Source organism: Balaenoptera acutorostrata, chromosome 1 (genome assembly GCF_949987535.1).
Source record: "Balaenoptera acutorostrata chromosome 1, mBalAcu1.1, whole genome shotgun sequence".
NCBI classification, from domain to species: domain Eukaryota; kingdom Metazoa; phylum Chordata; class Mammalia; order Artiodactyla; family Balaenopteridae; genus Balaenoptera; species Balaenoptera acutorostrata.
The window spans coordinates 136,203,377-136,223,369 of record NC_080064.1 but is presented as its reverse complement, the minus strand read 5'-3'; the positions used below and the strand labels follow the sequence as shown (position 1 = coordinate 136,223,369).

At 36.3% G+C, this 19,993-nt stretch overlaps 1 protein-coding gene across 5 annotated transcripts in view; it reads left to right on the top strand.

Annotated features, from left to right (window-relative positions):
* COP1 (COP1 E3 ubiquitin ligase) overlaps positions 1-19,993 on the top strand; it is a 279,203-nt gene that overhangs the window by 88,282 nt on the left and 170,928 nt on the right. For 4 of the 5 annotated variants that reach the window (XM_007165364.3, XM_057544833.1, XM_057544835.1 and 1 more), the window contains one exon: positions 15,535-15,592. The exons of the other annotated variant lie outside the window; for it this stretch is intronic. In XM_007165364.3, the coding sequence (XP_007165426.3) occupies positions 15,535-15,592 (58 nt within the window). The remainder of the gene's footprint in view (positions 1-15,534; positions 15,593-19,993) is intronic. 5 annotated transcript variants of the gene reach the window in all.

Below are 19,993 nucleotides of genomic sequence, written 5' to 3'. Positions count from 1 at the left end.
TATCTCTTCCCTCTTGCATCTCCCTCCCTCCCACCCTCCGTATCCCACCCCTCTAGGTGGTCACAAAGCACTGAGCTGATCTCCCTGCTATGCGGCTACTTCCCACTAGCTATCTATTTTACATTTGGTAGTGTATATATGTCAGTGCTACTCTTTCACTTCGTCCCAGCTTACCCTTCCCCCTCCCCGTGTCCTCAAGTCCGTTCTCTACCTCTGCATCTTCATTCCTGTCCTGCCCTTAGGTTCATCAGAACCATTTTCTTTATTTTTTTAGATTCCATATATATGTGTTAGCATACGGTATTTGTTTTTCTCTTTCTGACTTACTTCACTCTGTATGACAGACTCTAGGTCCATCCACCCTCACTGCAAATAACTCAACTTCGTTTCGTTTTATGGCTGAGTAATATTCCATTGTATATAGGTGCCACATCTTCTTTATCCATTCATCTGTCAGTGGACACTTAAGTTGCTTCCATGGCCCGTCAGTTTGTTTTCTGTATACCATGATTAGCTGTAATTGTCATATCCTGTCAGTTCTCTTCCTGCTGCCTTGTTTAGACCCCAAGTATCTCATGGAGTCGAGCAGTGGTCTTTTAATTATACTTCTACAGTGTATTGTGAGAAATCTGATGTTACTTTCCTGCTTAAAATCGTTCAGTTACTTTCCATTGCATGTAAATTGGTTTAGATCTAACTCTTTTGCATGGCCTTCCATAATCCCATGTACCCTGCCTACTATTTTTGTGCTTTAGAATTGAATTTAACTCCCCAAGCAGGATGTTAGGGTACCTTTGCTTATATTGTGTTTTGCCTAGAAACTCCTCCTGGATTCCTCTCTGTTTGTTATTTTTTTTAAATAAATTTATTTATTTTTGGCTGCATTGGGTCTTCGTTGCTGTGCGCGGGCTGTCTCCAGTCGTGGCGAGCTGGGACCACTCTTAGTTGCGGTGCACGGACCTCTCACTGCGGTGGCCCCTCCTATTTTGGAGCACGGGCTCTGAGCACACGGGCTTCAGTAGTTGTGGCACGTGGGCTCAGTAGTTGTGGCTCGCGGGCTCTAGAGCACAGGCTCAGCAGTTGTGGCGCACGGGCCTAGTTGCTCTGCGACATGTGGGATCCTCCTGGAGCAGGGCTCAAACCCATGTCCCCTGCATTGGCAGGTGGACTCTTTAACCACTGTGCCACCAGGGAATTCCCCTGGATTTCTCTCTTAAGTAGCTATCCCACCCCACCCCACCCCAGCTGCTCCCAAGAATCCAGCCAAGGGTGAGCTTTTCTCTATTTTTTTTTTAAATTTTTTAATTTTTTAATTCTAATTTTAATTTTTGGCTGCGTTGGGTCTTTGTTGCTGTGTGCAGGCTTTCTCTAGTTGCGGTGAGTGGGGGCTACTCTTCGTTGTGCTGCGTGGGCTTCTCATTGTGATGGCTTCCCTTGTTACGGAGCACGGGCTCTTAGGTGTGCAGGCTTCAGTAGTTGTGGCACGTGGGCTCAGTAGGTGTGGCTCGCGGGCTCTAGAGTGCAGGCTCAGTAGTTGTGGCACACGGCGTAGCTGCTCTGCGGCATGTGGGATCTTCCCAGACCAGGGCTCAAAACCATGTCCCCTGCACTGGCAGGCGGATTCTTAACCACTGCGCCACCAGGGAAGTCCCTGTGTGTCTGTCATTTTTGCCAAAGGTCCAGATGAATCAAAATGAAGGAAAAAGCAAGGGGTCACTTTATGGATGTTAGAAGTATTTAACTATTATAAAGAATATATATATATATATATATATATATATATATATATATATATATATATATATATATATAAATATAATGGTGAGTTAGTACCTTGTGAATTTGTATATTTTATCATTTGAGTGAATAAACTAGTAAAATTCAAGGAATTTGATATTGTGTAATGGCTCCTGGACTAGGTTAAGAAATTCCTCTTTAACTCACCCACACAGCTCTATGCAGTTATACTTACCCCCATGACATGCCCCCTCCCCCAAGTCATTAAAAAAAAAATGTGTGATGGGGAGAGGGTGGTTGGTGGTGAGGGATGGGTCTTTGGTATAGTGGATGAAAATGGACCCATCTTCTCTGTTATTGCATATTGGGTCTTTGGCTGGATTATGACCACTGACCAGAGCAGTGTTAATGGCTTCTTCTTCACATATTAATGCTTAAGTTTTTGGTACTTTTTGGCAATTATTATTGGTTTAACTGCTTTGTTTTACTTGGGAAGATAAGTTCTTAAATTTTATTTTAATTTTTATTTATTTATTTATCTATCTATTTATTTATTTATTTCATTGTCTTTTATTTATTTATTTTTTGGCCACATTGCATGGCTTGTGGGATCTTAGTTTCCCAACCAGGGACCGAACCCTGGCCCTTGGCAGTGAAAGCGCGAAGTCCTAACCACTGGACTGCCGGGGAATTTCCTAAGATAACTGTTTTTAAAACGCAGGAATTGAAATGTTCTTATGGTCAAGTCTAACTCTAATCCTTACAGATTTGTCCCTAATTTATTATATATTTTAAACAAATCTTCTACATAAACCTAAAGAGTTTTTAATATAACATTTATTTCCCTTTATCCAGGAGGGGAATTATACAATATAGGAAATTCTCCATACACAGCCTGACACTATTTTCCGTGCAGTAAGTCTCCTACATACGAACGACTTTCGGTCCTAGAGAGCATTCGTAAGTCCAATTTGTTCGTTAAGTCCAACAAAGTTAGCCTAGGTACCCAACTAACACAATCGGCTATATAGTACTGTACTGTAATAGGTTTATAATACTTTTCACACAAATAATACATAAAAAACAAACACAAAAAATCAAGAAAACATTTTTCATCTTATAGTACAGTACCTTGAAAAGTACAGTAGTACAGTACAACACCTGGCATACAGGGGCTGACATCAAGGGAACAGGCAAGAAGAGTTACTGACTGGAGGAGGGAGAAGAGGTGGGAGATGGTAGAGCTGAAGGATCATCAGCAATAGGAGTTGGAGGGCAAGCTGCTCACTCCTGAGTTTGATGGCGTTGGAGGGCAAGCTGCTCACTCCTGAGTTTGATGGCACAGGTTCTGGTTCCTTGCTGGATTCAATTCTCTCTACTCTCTTGAAAAAACAATCCAGTGATGTCTGGGTAGTAGCTCTTTTTTTCTCGTCATAGATGACACGGTAGCACTGAATTGCATTCTGAACGGTAGCTGCAACCTTCATGTACCGTTCTACATTCAGGTCCTATGCCTCAAAAACTAACAGTGCCTCCTCAAAGAAAATCCCCTTGCCATTTCCTGTATCGTGAATCTCTTCGGTTCTTCAGTTACTTCTTCTTCCTCTTGTCTCTCTTGGTGATTCTTAGCAGTACCAGCTACATCACCACTGCTTTTACCATTGCTTCTGGACATCCTGGGCTTGAAATAAAGATACTGTACTACTGTACTCTATATAGTACTGTACAGTAAAGTACACAAAAGCACAACCACTTATAGAGGAGGCATGCGTGTGACAGTGTACACCAGACACGTGAACTAACTTATGTGATTGGACATGCGAACACATATTTGCATCTTTGAAAGTTCGCAACTTGAAGGTTCGTATATAGGGGACTTGTATTTCCAAGGTTAGATGATTATGAACAGATCTTAAGAAATCTCTGCTACACTTGCATTTATTGTTGCGAGTACTGAGGATTACTTGCCTTAACTCTGACCCTATACCATGCAGAGGATGCCATAGGCGATGGAGGATACTGAAGAATCTTATGGAATTTTCAACTTGAACAAACACAAAGAAACACAAACACAGAAAACAAATTTCCTTGGCAATAATGTAAAGGGTACTCTTCATACATCTGTAGTTTCTCATTAATTTGATAGGTAATAGAATTGCAGCAAGTAATGAAAAATTTTTTTGAAATAGTTCAATTTCCTTTATTTAGAATATTTGAAGAATTCTTCAGTCACTCAGCCAGTTTTTGGAGGTGTATCAGGCATGTATAAAACACAGTTTTGGGCTTCCCTGGTGGCGCAGTGGTTGAGAATCTGCCTGCCAATGCAGGGGACACGGGTTCGAGCCCTGGTCTGGGAAGATCCCACATGCCACGGAGCGACTGGGCCCGTGAGCCACAATTACTGAGCCTGCGCGTCTGAAGCCTGTGCTCCGCAAGAAGAGAGGCCGCGATAATGAGAGGCCCGCGCACCGCGATGAAGAGTGGCCCCCGCTTGCCGCAACTAGAGAAAGCCCTCGCACAGAAACGAAGACCCAACACAGCCATAAATGAATAAATAAATAAATAAAATTAAACTTAAAACACAGTTTTAGGCACTGGAGATACAGCTGTGAATATGACAGACCCTAGAACTCTGCTCACATGGTTATATAAAGGACGGAAAATAAGTTATGCTGTCAAATTAATTATTCTGCTTAAAATGTGGTGTAAATAGACTTTTTGATTCCAGTAATTAAAATAATCAAAATGCATTTAACTTTAAAACTTTAGTAATTATGTTTGATGAGTAGGTATTTTAGGATTTTTGAAAAACATCTTTGGGTTCTTGTTATAAACTGTAATTGTCACTGCTTGGTGAAGATACTACCAGTCCTTTCTAATTCTGAAATCTGAGGTCTGAATAGTACAGATTTCGATGTGCATGAGTGTCAACCAAACCTCTTGTTTCACATGCAGATTTTTGAACCCCACCCCCAAAATCTGATCATTAGGTCTGAGGTGAGTTCCTGAGATTCACATGTAGGCCTGGAGGATCATACTTTAAAAATACGTAAATACTGGTTTAGTGGGCAGTGAATATGTCTGTATTACTGACATGTTTTAAAAATCTCTAAGTAAGATATACTTATTTTCTTTTTCATAAAAGAAAGCTCTGACATTCAACACTAAAGTTTTATAACTATCTTAAGTTTATTTCATCTTTGGGGAAGATAGGGTAAAATTTTCTATTTATTTTACTCTCTACTTTGTAAAGTTACATATCCTTCTGTAATGTCTTAAAAATGCCTCGAGTTATGTTCCTGGGCTTGAGAGAGCCAAAACAGTTAAAATTAAGTTTCTTGGAAGGAAGCAAATTATTGGTATTTAACAACCATTCCCTGTTGATTCCAATCGTATTACTGTGATTAGACTCTCTTGCTTATGGCCTTTTGCGCTTTCAGGTTAGAGTCATGTAGGAAACTTTTCACCCCTTTGCTTATTATAGGTGTACCTTGATTCTGGGAGGTCAGGGATGGGAGAGGCTGGGAAAACCTAAGCTATACATTGTAACCCTAGCTTAGATATAAGGATAATTGAATGCAAGCATAAAATTTCATGTGCTGTCACCATTTTCTATTTCTGCTGTTTACTGTCTCTCCCCTACCCAAGTTCCAGTATATTTTTGCCATTCAGATCCTCTACCTTTGAATCTTTTGTTGCTATTTTTGGAATGCTTCCTCTGCTTTCTTTGTTTTTAAAACCTTTTTCTGAGATGATTTCAGAGACCTGGGTTTTTGTAACACTAAGATTTGTGGCAATTACATCATCTGATAATTAAAACTTTCTCCTCTGCGAATTATAACTAAATTGTAACTATTATAACTATTCCCACTCATTGATAAGTGGTTAGAATATAACGGAGTCAAATGCAACACTTAGCCTAAGAAACTGGGACTTTTATTAGCTTTGTTGGAGACAAATGAGTTTTGTCAGTCTTTTTCTTTTGAGCTTATTCTGTTTTTGAAATTCTACCAAGCAAATTATTTACTTCCAAAGGCAGTAAAGCAGTAGATTCAGACCTGTTCCATCTTTCAGAAATTTTCCATTACATTTGCTTTTCACATCTGCCAGCAGTAAGTTTCTCCCTGAGGAAGCTCTTATAATGAAAACTTTAAAATGAATTGCCCTTTTGCTTTTCTTTTTAAACTTTAGTAATATTATGGAATTACAGACCTTTTAAAAGGCAGCATAATATTAGGTTCATACAGTCCTCCTATGTACTGTATATCTACAACCCTTTCTAACCATCTACCATTAGAAGGGGACAAAGGGTGTTGGGGGAAGTTTTTCCTGGATATTTGAAATACTCTGATAACTTCTGTTCTTTGAAGAATAAATTGAATCTCTTTTTCCTAAAGATCATAGATATGTACTCTGGAGCCCAATAATTTTATTATTGAACTACCCTTTCGTTCCTGAAGTAAATCCAAAGCTTGTATGATATACAGGTTTTCATAACCTTTTTGGGAAACCTTTGGAGTCAGATGTGTTTCATTATGTAGTGTTATGTCTGTGCCCCCATACCCTTCCCTCCCCAATTTAGAAAGGTAACACAGTACATATGCCGTATATTACATATACTGGAGGAGGGGTACAACACAGTTCCATATAATCAGGCACGTTAATATTTCAGCATTGACGCATGCATGTTAGCAGTCAGTGAGATAAACGGTATCGAATCTGTTCAGGTCAGGTCTTCACTTCAAAAAGTGACAAAAAGTGTTTGATTTTCATAGTTTTGGGTTTTAGGAACTGAAGTTTTAGGTAATCTTTTTTTTTGTTTGTTTAACATCTTTATTGGAGTGTAATTGCTTTAAAATGGTGTTAGTTTCTGCTTTATAACAAAGTGAATCAGTTATACATACACATATATCCCCATATCTCTTCCCTCTTGCGTCTCCCTCCCTCCACTCTCCCTATCCCACCCCTCCAGGTGGTCACAAAGCACCGAGCTGATCTCCCTGTGCTATACGGCTGCTTCCCTCTAGCTATCTATTTTACATTTGGTAGTGTATATGTGTCCATGCCACTCTCTCATTTTGTCCCAGCTTACCCTTCCTCCTCCCCATGTCCTCAAGTCCATTCTCTAGTAGGTCTGCGTCTTTATTTCCGTCTTGCCCCTAGGTTCTTCATGACCTTTTTTTTTTTCTAGATTCCATATATATGTGTTAGCATACGGTATTTGTTTTTCTCTTTGTGACTTACTTCACTCTGTATGACAGACTCTAGGTCCGTCCACCTCACTACAAATAACTCAATTTCGTTTCTTTTTATGGCAGAGTAATATTCCATTGTATATATGTGCCACATCTTCTTTATCCATTCATCTGTCAATGGGCACTTAGGTTGCTTCCATGTCCTGGCTATTGTAAATAGAGCTGCAATGAACATTGTGGTATATGATTCTTTTTGAGTTATGGTTTTCTCTGGGTATATGCCCAGTAGTGGGATTGCTGGGTTGTATGGTAGTTCTATTTTTAGTTTTTTAAGGAACCTCCATACTGTTCTCTATAGTGGCTGTATCAATTTACATTCCCACCAATAGTGCAAGAGGGTTCCCTTTGCTCCACACCCTCTCCAGCATTTATTGTTTGTAGATTTTTTTGATGATGGCCATTCTGACCAGTGTGAGATGATATCTCATTGTAGTTTTGATTTGCATTTCTCTAATGATTAATGATGTTGAGCATTCTTTCATGTGTTTGTTGGCAATCTGTATATCTTTGGAGAAACGTGTGTTTACATCTTCTGCCCATTTTTGGATTGGCTTGTTTGTTTTTTTGATACTGAGCTGCATGAGCTGCTTGTAAGTTTTGGAGATTAATCCTTTGTCAGTTGCTTCATTTACAAATACTTTCTCCCATTCTGAGGGTTGTCTTTTCATCTTGTTTATGGTTTCCTTTGCTGTGCAAAAGCTTTTAAGTTTCATTAGGTCCCATTTGTTTATTTTTGTTATTATTTCCATTTCTCTAGGAGGTGGGTCAAAAAGGATCTTGCTGTGATTTATGTCATAGAGTGTTCTGCCTATGTTTTCCTCTGAGAGTTTGATAGTGTCTGGCCTTACATTTAGGTCTTAATCCATTTTGAGTTTATTTTTGTGTATGGTGTTAGGGAGTGTTCTAATTTCATTCTTTTACATGTAGCTGTCCAGTTTTCCCAGCACCACTTACTGAAGAGGCTGTCTTTTCTCCATTGTATATTCTTGCCTCCTTTATCAAAGATAAGGTGACCATATGTGCGTGGGTTTCTCTCTGGGCTTTCTATCCTGTTCCATTGATCTATATTTCTGTTTTTGTGCTTGTACCATACTGTCTTGATTACTGTAGCTTTGTAGTATTGTATGAAGTCATGGATCCTGATTCCTCCAGCTCCGTTTTTCGTTCTCAAGATTGCTTTGGCTATTCGGGGGTCTTTTGTGTTTCCATACAAATTGTGAAATTTTTTGTTCTAGTTCTGTGAAAAATGCCAGTGGTAGTTTGATAGGGATTGCATTGAATCTGTAGATTGCTTTGGGTAGTAGAGTCATTTTCACAATGTTGATTCTTCCAATCCAAGAATATGGTGATCTCTCCATCTGTTTGTATCATCTTTAATTTCTTTCATCAGTGTCTTATAATTTTCTGCATGCAGGTCTTTTGTCTCCTTAGGTAGGTTTATTCCTAGGTATTTTATTCTTTTTGTTGCAGTGGTAAATGGGAGTGTTTTCTTGATTTCACTTTCAGATTTTTCATCATTAGTGTATAGAAACCTAAGAGATTTCTGTGCATTAATTTTGTATCCTGCTACTTTACCAGATTCATTGATTAGCTCTAGTAGTTTTCTAGTAGCATCTTTAGGATTCTCTATGTATAGTGTCATGTCATCTGCAAACAGTGACAGCTTTACTTCTTCTTTTCCGATATGGATTCCTTTTATTTCTTTTTCTTCTCTGATTGCTGTGACTAGAACTTCCAAAACTATGTTGAATAATAGTGGTGAGAGTGGGCAACCTTGTCTTGTTTCTGGTCTTAGTGGAAATGGCTACAGTTTTTCACCATTGAGGACGATGTTGGCTGTGGGTTTGTCATATATGGCCTTTATTATGTTGAGGTAAGTTCCCTCTATGCCTACTTTCTGGAGGGTTTTTGTCATAAATGGGTGTTGAATTTTGTCGAAAGCTTTCTCTGCATCTATTGAGATGATCATATGGTTTTATGTAATTTTTTTGAGCCCAATATTTTCATTTTTAAATTTTAATTTTATTATTTATTTATTATTATTTTTAAAAATATTTATTTATTTATTTATTTGTCTGCTTCAGATCTCAGTTGCAGGATCTTTGTTAGGGCATGCGGGATTTTAAGTTGTGACATGCAGGCTCTTAGTTGCGGCATTCGGGATCTAGTTCCCTGACCAGGGATCGAACCTGGGTCACCTCCATTGGGAGCGTGAAGTCTTAACCACTGGACCACCAGGGAGGTCCCAAGCCCAATATTTTTAAAAGCCAAACTGTATATTGCTGAAAAGGCCATTGAAATCACCGATGTTTATTTGTATAAAATCTGTTGTATAAAATTTGTTGTAATATCTTGTTGAAATTCTTACAAATACCACAAGATGAGTAGTAGTACTGTCTATTCTAATGAGTCCGAGACACTGTAGAAGAAAAGATTTCATGTTAATTTTCAATTGAATTTTGCATCAAAATCAGGAAATTATTACTGTCCTAGAGAATTGCATTTGCAAAAGTTGTAACTGTCAGAGTAACATACATATGTGTATTAGGTACTGTTTTGTAATTTACATGTATTATCTCATATAGCCCTCAGAATAAATGCCGTGTGTCCTTTTCATTTTACAAATGAAGTAAATTGAGTCATAGAGATGAAGCAATTTGCCCAGCCTCACATAGTTAGTAGCATAATCAGTATTCTAAAGCAGACATCCTTACTCTGGAGCCTGTAAAACCTTGGGAGGTAAAACGGTTTTGGAGATCATCGAGTTAATAATAAAACATCAAAAAGAAGATCAATAGAAACTTATCGTTCAAAAATGGCAGGGCAGTGATTCTTCAAGAAGAGAAAACATGTCACTTTGGCAGTCTTACATAAGAATTCTGGAATTATACTGCCTGGGTTCAAATTTCAATTCCACACCTTATTAGCAGTTTGACCTTAGGCAAGTTTATTATTAACTTCTGTACACCTCAGTTTTCTCATTATTAAAATGAGGATAATAATACCAGTCTTGACTGATAAAATGTGGTAATACATGTAAAGAAATGAGAGAATAATATCTGACACATAATAAGCACTTAGTAGATGGTCGCACTCAATAGATGTCATGTTGATTTTGTATGATTTGTTTGAATAGTTTTGTCAAATGTTAAAGGGTATGTGGAATTAGAAAGGAAAAATCAAAACTGAAGAGTGATTTCTAGTATCTCCTGAGGTGTCTGCAAAACTGGGGTCACGAAAATTTTGGTTTTTTAGTAAGTGACGTTTACCATTAATTTGAAATTCAATGCTTCTATGTTAAGTAAGTGACAGAAAAGCATTATTTTGAGGAGAGCAAGTGATTTAGCTTTCATCTGTTTATAATACTGGGGATTACTGCCTTGGTAGAAAGCCAATAAAATAGTCACAGACTTTACTATTTAAAAAAAATTAAAGTCATATTTGGTTTTAATTAGTCATTATTAAAATTTATAAGTCAGATTATTTTCATGTTACACATTTCTCACGTTGCTCAGTTTTGGGAAACTGGTTCAGTAATTTTATGTAGAATGCTGGAAAGGAAGGGGGTTTGGCAGTAGCCCCATATTGTTTATTGAATGTAGAGTTTATTCTGTGTTAAGTTTATACTAATGGAAAAACAAATCAGTGACAGAAATTAGTCTAATTTCATGTGTGTACACAGATTTTTTTTTTTTTTTGGTTAATTCAATTCCATTATTTATTTAAAAACCTCATAATGTTATTTTCTTTATGTTCAGCCTTAAATTATCTCAATACATTTTATTTTGCTCACATATTAAAATCCTCTATCATTTAATTAATTTTGTGCCTATTGGTATTTGAATGTGAATTATCCTTTTTCAAGTAAAAGCCCAGTCTAAAACTAGTTACCCACTATTTTTACCAAGAGTGAAACACTGTTTTCTCTTAGCTTCCTATTCATTATAGATATAGCTTATATGTGAAATTGACTTAACAGTCTTTTTTTTATTATTTATTTAAACATATTTTTTATTTCTTTTGTTTAAATTGAAGGATAGTTGATTTGCAATGTTGTGTTAGTTTCAGGTGTACTGCAATGTGATTCAATTATATATATATATACACATACACACATGCATACATATATATACAAATACACACATAAATACATATACATATATATATATATATTGTTTTTCAGATTTTTTTTCCCTTATAGGTCATTACAAAATAGTATAGGTCCCTGTGCTGTACAGTAGGTCCTTGTTGATTATCTATTTTATATATAGTGGTGTGTATCTGTTAATCCCAAACTCCTAATTTATCCCTCCCCCCCATTTCCCTTTTGGTACCATAAATTTGTTTTCTGTGTCTTTGAATCTGTTTCTGTTTTGTATATAAGTTCATTTGTAAAAGTCTATCTTTTAATTACAAAGTATATCTTTGCCTTTGGAAGCAAATAATTTAAGTGACAGTAAGTAGTTTTGTGACATCTACTTGCATAACTGTGAATTTCCCTTGTAACTTGGATTAACAGCTGTATAGTTTTCATATGTTTTTAGCTGAGCTCCTCGTTGTCACTAGCAAGAACATTAAGAATTTTTTTATCATCTTATTTTCCCCATCATGAATAAAGTGTATTATTCCTAACTCAGTTTTAATTACTATCTTGAAATTTTCTTCTTGCCCTTGCCATTTTTGGTGGCTTTATTTTTATAATTTATTTGAAATAATTTCAAGTTATTTATTTGACATGTATTTGAAATAATTGATGACTCTCATATTTATAGGTTGCCGTTTTTTTCACTTTTCTCCTTAAATTATGTCTATGAAGTGGGTTGGGCTAATCCAGGATTTCCTCACTCTTCAGTTGTAGAATATGATGTGCCTAGGGAGCATAGCATGGTGGTTCAGTGTAGACTCTAGAACCTGACTGCATGGCTTTGAATCCTAACTCTGCTATTGGCTAACTTTGTTAACTTGGGCCAAATGTATAATCTGTCAGTGGCTGAGTTTCCTCACTTGAGAAATGGGAATAATAATAGTGTCTACCTGAGTTATGAAGTTTAAGTTACTCAGGTCAGTGCCTAGAGCATGGTAAATGCTCAGTAAATGGTAGCTATTAATATTGCTGTTGTCATTACCATCTGTGGATTGTCGCTAACTCAGAGATAAGAAGTAGAATAGCACCAGAATCAAGAGAACCCAGCCCAGGCAGTGCTTTCTAATATTCTCTTCTAATCATGTTACTTTATACACACAGAGAAACACACACACACACACACGCACACACACACACACACGCACACACACACACACACACATTTTAAAAAGCAGAATTAAAGGGATTTATTTTCTCAGATTGCTTCTGTTGCAGTTGTGTATGCATTAATAAATTTTCTTAGTGAATAAGATTAAGATCTGAAATAAAGGGCTTCCCTGGTGGCGCAGTGGTTGAGAATCTGCCTGCCGATGCAGGGGACACGGGTTCGTGCCCTGGTCTGGGAAGATCCCACATGCCTCAGAGCAGCTGGGCCCGTGAGCCGCAATTACTGAGCCTGCGCGTCTGGAGCCTGTGCTCCGCAACAAGAGAGGCCGCGATAGTGAGAGGCCCGTGCACCGCGATGAAGAGTGGCCCCCGCTTGCCACAACTAGAGAAAGCCCTCACACAGAAACGAAGACCCAACACAGCCATAAATAATAAATAAAAATAAAAATAAAAATTATAAAAAAAAAAAAAAAGATCTGAAATAAAATAAATTTCAAACTCTGCAGTTATTATTAATAAAATACCATTTAATACCTGTAATTTCAATACCTTCAACAATCTGATGAGTACTATTTTTAAACATGTATTTGAAATATAGTGTTATCTCACTATATACACTGATATATCAATATCATTGTTCCAGCCTGCAGTCAAAGAAGTCTGAATTACAACACCATAAAATAATTATATCTAGAAATAGTTCTGTTCTGTCAACCTCTAAATATGCAGCTTAATAATTTTATTAATGTTTATACAGATAATAGGGAATTGGGTTTCATTAGTGGAAGGAACACAGATTTTTTTTTTAACATCTTTATTGGAGTATAATTGCTTTACAATGTTGTGTTAGTTTCTGCTGTATAACAAAGTGAATCAGCCATATGCATACATATATCCCCATATCCCCTCCCTCTTGCGTCTCCCTCCCACCCGCCCTATCCCACCCCTCTAGGTGGTCACAAAGCACCGAGCTGATCTCCCTGTGCTATGCAGCTGCTTCCCACTGGCTATCTGTTTTACATTTGGTAGTGTATATATGTCCATGCTACTCTCTCACTTCGTCCCAGCTTACCCTTCCCCCTCCCCATGTCCTCAAGTCCATTCTCTACATTTGCATCTTTACTCCTGTCCTGCCCCTAGGTTCATTAGAACCATTTTTTTTTTTTTTTTTTAGATTCCATATATATGTGTCAGCATACGGTATTTATTTTTCTCTTTCTGACCTACTTCATTCTGTATGACAGTCTCTAGGTCCATCCACCTAACTACAAATAACTCAATTTCATTTCTTTTTATGGTTGAGTAATATTCCATTGTATATATGTGCCACATCTTCTTTATCCATTCATCTGTCGATAGACACTTAGGTTGCTTCCATGTCCTGGCTATTGTAAATAGTGATGCATGAACATTGTGGTACACGTCTCTTTTTGAATTATGGTTTTCTCAGGGTATATGCCCAGTAGTGGGATTGCTGGGTCATATGGTAGTTCTATTTTTAGTTTTTTAAGAAACCTCCATACTGTTCTCCATAGTGACTGTATCAATTTACGTTTCCACCAACAGTGCAAGAGGGTTCCCTTTTCTCCACATCCTCTCCAGCCTTTATTGTTTGTAGATTTTTTGATGATGGCCATTCTGACCAAGGAACACAGATTTTTGAATGCATGGCATTTCCTCATTTTTAACCCTGTTAGTCCCTGGTTAGAGTATACTGAAAATAGCATGTGATCCTGTCATATCAGTTCATGACTCTGTGCAAGGAAAGTGAGCATTGGTTATATTTCATCAAAAGAAATTCATTACAAGATTGTGTTAATTCTTTAATTTGTAGTATAAGTGCTTTGAAGGGTCTTTCTTACATAAGTCTTACTATAGGAATGGTTAAGAACACAGCGAATATCTATTATTATGTATTGCTTTATAAAAAAAGACTACTGTGAAGACAGTTGCATCTCATTTATTATATTTTTGAAAGCGTAAGGTTGTATGTTATTGACGAATTTTATTAATAAAGGGTAAAATTTATTGAGCATCTACCTTTTTTTGGCATTGTATTGAGAAATTAACCCACTTAATTAAATCTTATACCTCTCTGAAGTATCTTACTCATTTAGCAGATGGAGAAGCTAGAGGCCAAATAAGATCAATAACTTGCCCAGAGTCATTTAGCTGCTAACAGGTGAAATTCAAACCCACTCTGTACTCTTAAGAGTGCCTCTCATATTATAACCTTTGTGATTATTTGAGTACTGAAGTGAATAATGATTTTGTATATTTATGTAAAGAGACGCACTGAAATTAGTACACTTAATTGCTTAAATTTCATTAGGGTAGACAAAAATATAAACATTTCTATAGTAGAAATAGGGAAGAATTTTTAAAAATGTAAAAAACTGTTGATCTGTCATGGTTGATGTATAAGTTATATAATTTTCAGGTGTTAATAGTCCTCGTAGGCTAATTTATTTAAAGAAGGGTAGGAGATAAGAGTGAAGTGATAAGATAGATATGGTAAGATAGAACTCTTAGGAAGAAAAGCTAGTTGGGACTTCTAGAGGTTTTTCTAGGGTTAGGTAGGAAAATGCACAGAGAATATAATCAAATAGAAAGAACCAATAGAGAAAGTAGATTATGTTCCACTAGGGCAGAGGTAATTAGAATATAGATTTTGGGTTATGAAAGAAAGATTATTGGTATTTTACCATTTCTTCCATTCCTTTGATAGTTTTCTTTCACGTGAGGTGATTATCATAACATTTTGGAGCTTGAAGGGACTCTAGATATAGCTAGAGATAGCTAGTCTCCACTCATCTCACTTTGCAGATACGGAAACAGTTATTATAAGGTATTTGTCCAAGGGCAGTAGCTCTAGTGTCATAACAGGATCTGTTGACCATAGCTTTTGATTTCATGCTTGTGCTCTTTTCCCAATATTCTAAGTCCTCTTTTCCTTAGAGTTCAAACAGCTTATTAACCTATTTGAAAATGAAATTGTAGGAAATACTTCTATATATACACCTATCTTATGATTATTCCCTACTGACATTCTTTCAAGGTGGGTATATTTAAGGTGGTGGGATGAAGGGGTAAATTGTTTAAATATTTACTAATTTTTTGTTTATGGGATATGTATTTATTTGATGTCTAATTAAATTATTGGTAATAAATATTTTCTTTGCTTAGAAATTAGAAATATTGGATTTATATATGATATATTTTAGATTTACTTTTTTTGTTGCTAAGAGAATGTAAAAACTGAAATCACATTTTTCTTTCTTCATTTTGCAGTAGTATTATTGATTCCACAGAATACAGCCAACCTCCAGGTTTCAGTGGCAGTTCTCAGGTAAATGATACATCTAACAGTATGTTCTAGTGGTACCATAAATATAATCACCTGAGTTGTAAAATCACAGATGAGTTTACTGGAATGTCCTGTCATAAAGACAGCTGTTTTGAATGCTGTGGCATTGATTAGGACTTGAATAGCTCTGATACATAATCAGATATATATTTGCTCATCACTGAGTTAAAAAATTTTTTTAATATACTGGTAACATCAGACCTTGAGAGGAAGGAAATACCATAAGAGGAAATTATGAGTAATCAGGGCATTGTTTCTCTCAGAGATAGGAAAGTTGTAATTTATTGATGAATTACCCATTATTATGTTGAAACATGTAGCTTTTCTGTGGAAAGTAAACTACAGGCTTGAGTAAAATAGACTCCGGCTTCTCCTATTCTTTAATTAATTGTATGATTATTTTGATTTTTACTGTCTTCATCTCTGACTAGGGGATGCTGATATTTGTCAAATATAATTTTTAGGCCAGACTGGTTTTTTTTTTTTTTAACTTTTCACATTGAAATAACTTCAGACTTAGAAGTTACAAGAATGGTAAAAAATAATTCCTTTATATACTGTATGCAGATTATCCAGATATTAACATTTGATCACATTTGCTTTATCATTCTCATTCTGTCTCTCTTTTACATATACACACATAAAATTTTTTCTTTGGATGTTTGAGCAGGGTACAGACATAATGTTCCTTTATCTCTAAATACCCCAGTGTATATTTCCTTAAAATCAAGGATATTGTCCTATGTAATCACAATATAACTTTAAAATTCAAGAAGTTAATGTTGATATGGTGCTATTATCTAATCCCTATATCTTACTCAGTAGATTTTACAAATTGTCCTTACAGTATCCTTTATAATATCCTTTTTTCCTTAAAAGGAAAAAAAATAAGGCATTCAAATAAGGCATGTTCATTTGTATATTCATTTTATGTGATAGTGCAGTTATTTTTATCAAAGTGGAAAGAAAATTCTTTCGGATCATACAGCTTTTATTTGTGTTTTTCTTTCCCCACTACTTAAATAACTGCCTCTATTACTTTTATGGTTAGTTTGTGTAACTACTCTGTATATCCTGTGTTATCTTCAACTGCATGCTTGGATTTGGCCTATTGTTTTTTTATAGTAAGTTTATAGATTGGTTTGTATCTGTTTCTGAACAGCCATGAAAGCACCAGATCTAGGTGTTTTTTTAATAAGACAATGGGATATATCAGGAGAAATTTTTAAGAATTAAATTGAAACATCCTTAAGAACTTGAACAGGAAAAGCAGTCTCTGAACCTGGAAACAGGCTTGGCATTCACAGCTGGGCCTTGATGTTCTCCTTTTAAACATAATCTCACAGAACATCAACATCAGACATAGTCACTCTGGGACGGTGATGAAATGAAACAAAAACCAAGATCACTTCATAAACTTACTAAGCACATACAAAAAGAAGTCACTGTGCAAGCCATATAAAATACCAAACATACCTCTATCATGGCTAATATGAGCAGTTGCTGTTTCTTTACTAAGTACAACTTTAGTCTCACTGTAGTTTTCTGTTCGTCTAGGTAAGATTTATTAAGGTACTCAATCACAGAATTATCCCCACTTCTTGACAGTATCCAATCCAGAGCAAAGCCTTACTTCCTTGAACCCTCCCCCAAATCACTTAACATGGGCCTATATCCTATAAGTAGTTTGTAACATCCTCTTACCTTAACCTGTAGTGTGCTGTATTCTTCGCTACAATGAGCAATAATAAAATTTGTTCAACTACAGGTGTGTTCCTATTGCTCTTTGGCTGCAGGGCTTGGACAAAGTCTACATAGAGGAACAGAGAAGATTTTCTACTGTTGCCATTTATAGAACATTAATATGGAATTTCTAGCAAATTCCATAAGCTAGAAACAATAGAAATTGAATAGAAAAAAAAAAGCAATCAGAATAGTGTTTTTTTTTTTTTTTTAATTTTTACTGTTTGCATATAATAAAGGAGACTTCTGGTTTGAGATTGTACACTAAGCCAATGTAATCCCTCCAACCTCCACCCACTAGAAATCCCATTGACATATTGCTATCCTCACACTGAAAACTTAAAAAGAATTTATAAAGATAAAAAGAATACTTAGGAAGTCTACCTAACATATGAGTCACTGTATGCAGAGTAAAAGCGTGCTTTTGGGTGAAGTAGTCTGGGTCTCTCAGGAGACTCCAACCTTAGTATCTGCTGGAGGACAGGGAAGTTGCTGAGGAGGAAAACCTACTAGTGCTTATGGGATAGAACTAATATAACATATTGTGCCGAAGTCCTTAGGCTTCATTTCTAGGTATACTCTTTAGAAGAGACAGACTTAAAACAGATTGACACAGAAAGACTTGAAAACAAAGGACTAGTTGAGGATAAGCCTGGCAAATATAAGAATGGTAAGGAATACAACAAAAACAAACAACAAAAAAGGAAAGAAAAGTATAGACCAAAGTAGAACTCAAGGAAAAAATCATAGAAGATAGATACAGGTTTTCACATAATGAAAGGTATAATCCCACAAAGTAGTAGTAATTTGTGTGACATAATATAAAGCATTGGTATTTATATAAAGCAAAACCTATTAGAAATTTTCAAAAATTGATTAAAAGTTAAACATGGTAAGAGATTTTAAGGTATAGTCATCCTTCAGTATCCATGGGGGATTGGTTCCAGGAACCCCTGCAGGTACCAAAATCCAAGGTTGCTCAAGTCCTTGGATAAATTGGTGTATATTTGCATATAACCTGGGTAGCACATCCTCCTATATACTTTGTCATCTCTGGATTACTTGTAATAACTAATATAATGTAAATGCTATGTAAAAAGTTTTAAATATAATGTGAATACTGTGTAAATAGTTGCCAGTGCAGCTGCAAATTCGTTTTGCTTTTTGGAACTTTCTGGAATTTCTTCTTCTTTTTTGGGGGGGTGGTGTGTGTGTGGATTTTTTTTGCCTGCATTTGATTGAATTTTTAGATGCAGAACCTGTGGATATGGAGGGGCTACTGTATAATTCAAGAAGTAATTAAAGTAGAAATAAAAGTATTTAGGTAACATTTATTTTGCATTTACTATTCATGGACATTGCTCAATGAACTTTACATATATTAACTACTTTAATTCTTAGAACTTCCTTATGAGATAAGTACTATTACTATTATTTTCTATTTTACTGAGGAGGAAACTAGGGCAAAGAGAAGTTAAGGAGGTTGCCCAAGGTAATATAGCAGAGATTTTAACTCAGGCATTATGGCTTCAGGGCAGGTGCTTTTAAATATTAATTTATTCAACCAAAAGTTTTTTTGAGTACATCCTATTTACCAGACACTATTATAGGCTCTGGTTATTGAACAAAAACAAAACAGACAAAAATTCGTGCTGTAGGGGCTTCCCTGGTGGCGCAGTGGTTGAGAATCTGCCTGCCAATGCAGGGGACATGGGTTCGAGCCCTGGTCTGGGAAGATCCCACATGCCGCGGAGCAACTAAGCCCGTGAGCCACAACTACTGAGCCTGCGCGTCTGGAGCCTGTGCTCTGCAATGGGAGAGGCCACGACAGTGAGAGTCCCGTGCACCGCGGTGAAGAGTGGCCCCCACTCGCCGCAACTGGAGAAAGCCCTCGCACAGAAACGAAGACCCAACACAGCCAAAAATAAATAAAATAAATTAAAAAAAAAAATTCATGCTGTAGCCAAACTTTCATTCTAGTTGGAGAGATACTAATAGTAATAAGAATAGATTACCTTTGAACAAAGAGGAGGTGAGGGAGCAAGCTATGTGAATATCTCCGGGAAGATCTAGGCTGAGTGAAAATAAGTGCATAAGCCTTAAGGTACAAGAATGCCAGACACAGTCCAGAAGTCCAGTATGGCTGGAGAGGAATGAGGAAGGAGGAGAAAAATAGAACTGAGGTAAGAAACATGACAGAGGCCACTTTGGTGCATGATTTTCTTACATCATTATAAAGACATTGGATTTTTTCTTTGTTTGAGATGAGTCAAACTTGGTTTAATAGGTACTTGTCTCACTTTATACTTTGCATCAAGGGATATACATTATTTATAGTAATCTTAGAGCATTTAGAAAACTGGATTGATTCTAAAACAGAATAAATTGTACCATTTACATTCTCTGAATCAGAACCTCAAATAGATAACTACTGAGATAATCTGGAAGAGAGTAAACTAAAGACTTCTCTTAATACCGTTGTGTTAAAGAGTATATAGACATTGCTAAAAACAATTCAGAAAATAATGCTAGTGAAAATATTATATATCAAAATTTATGAAATTTTGGTCAGAATTTTCCTAAAAAATTGTATCATTAAATGAATTCATTTTTAGATGCAAATAAAAATAAATGAACTAG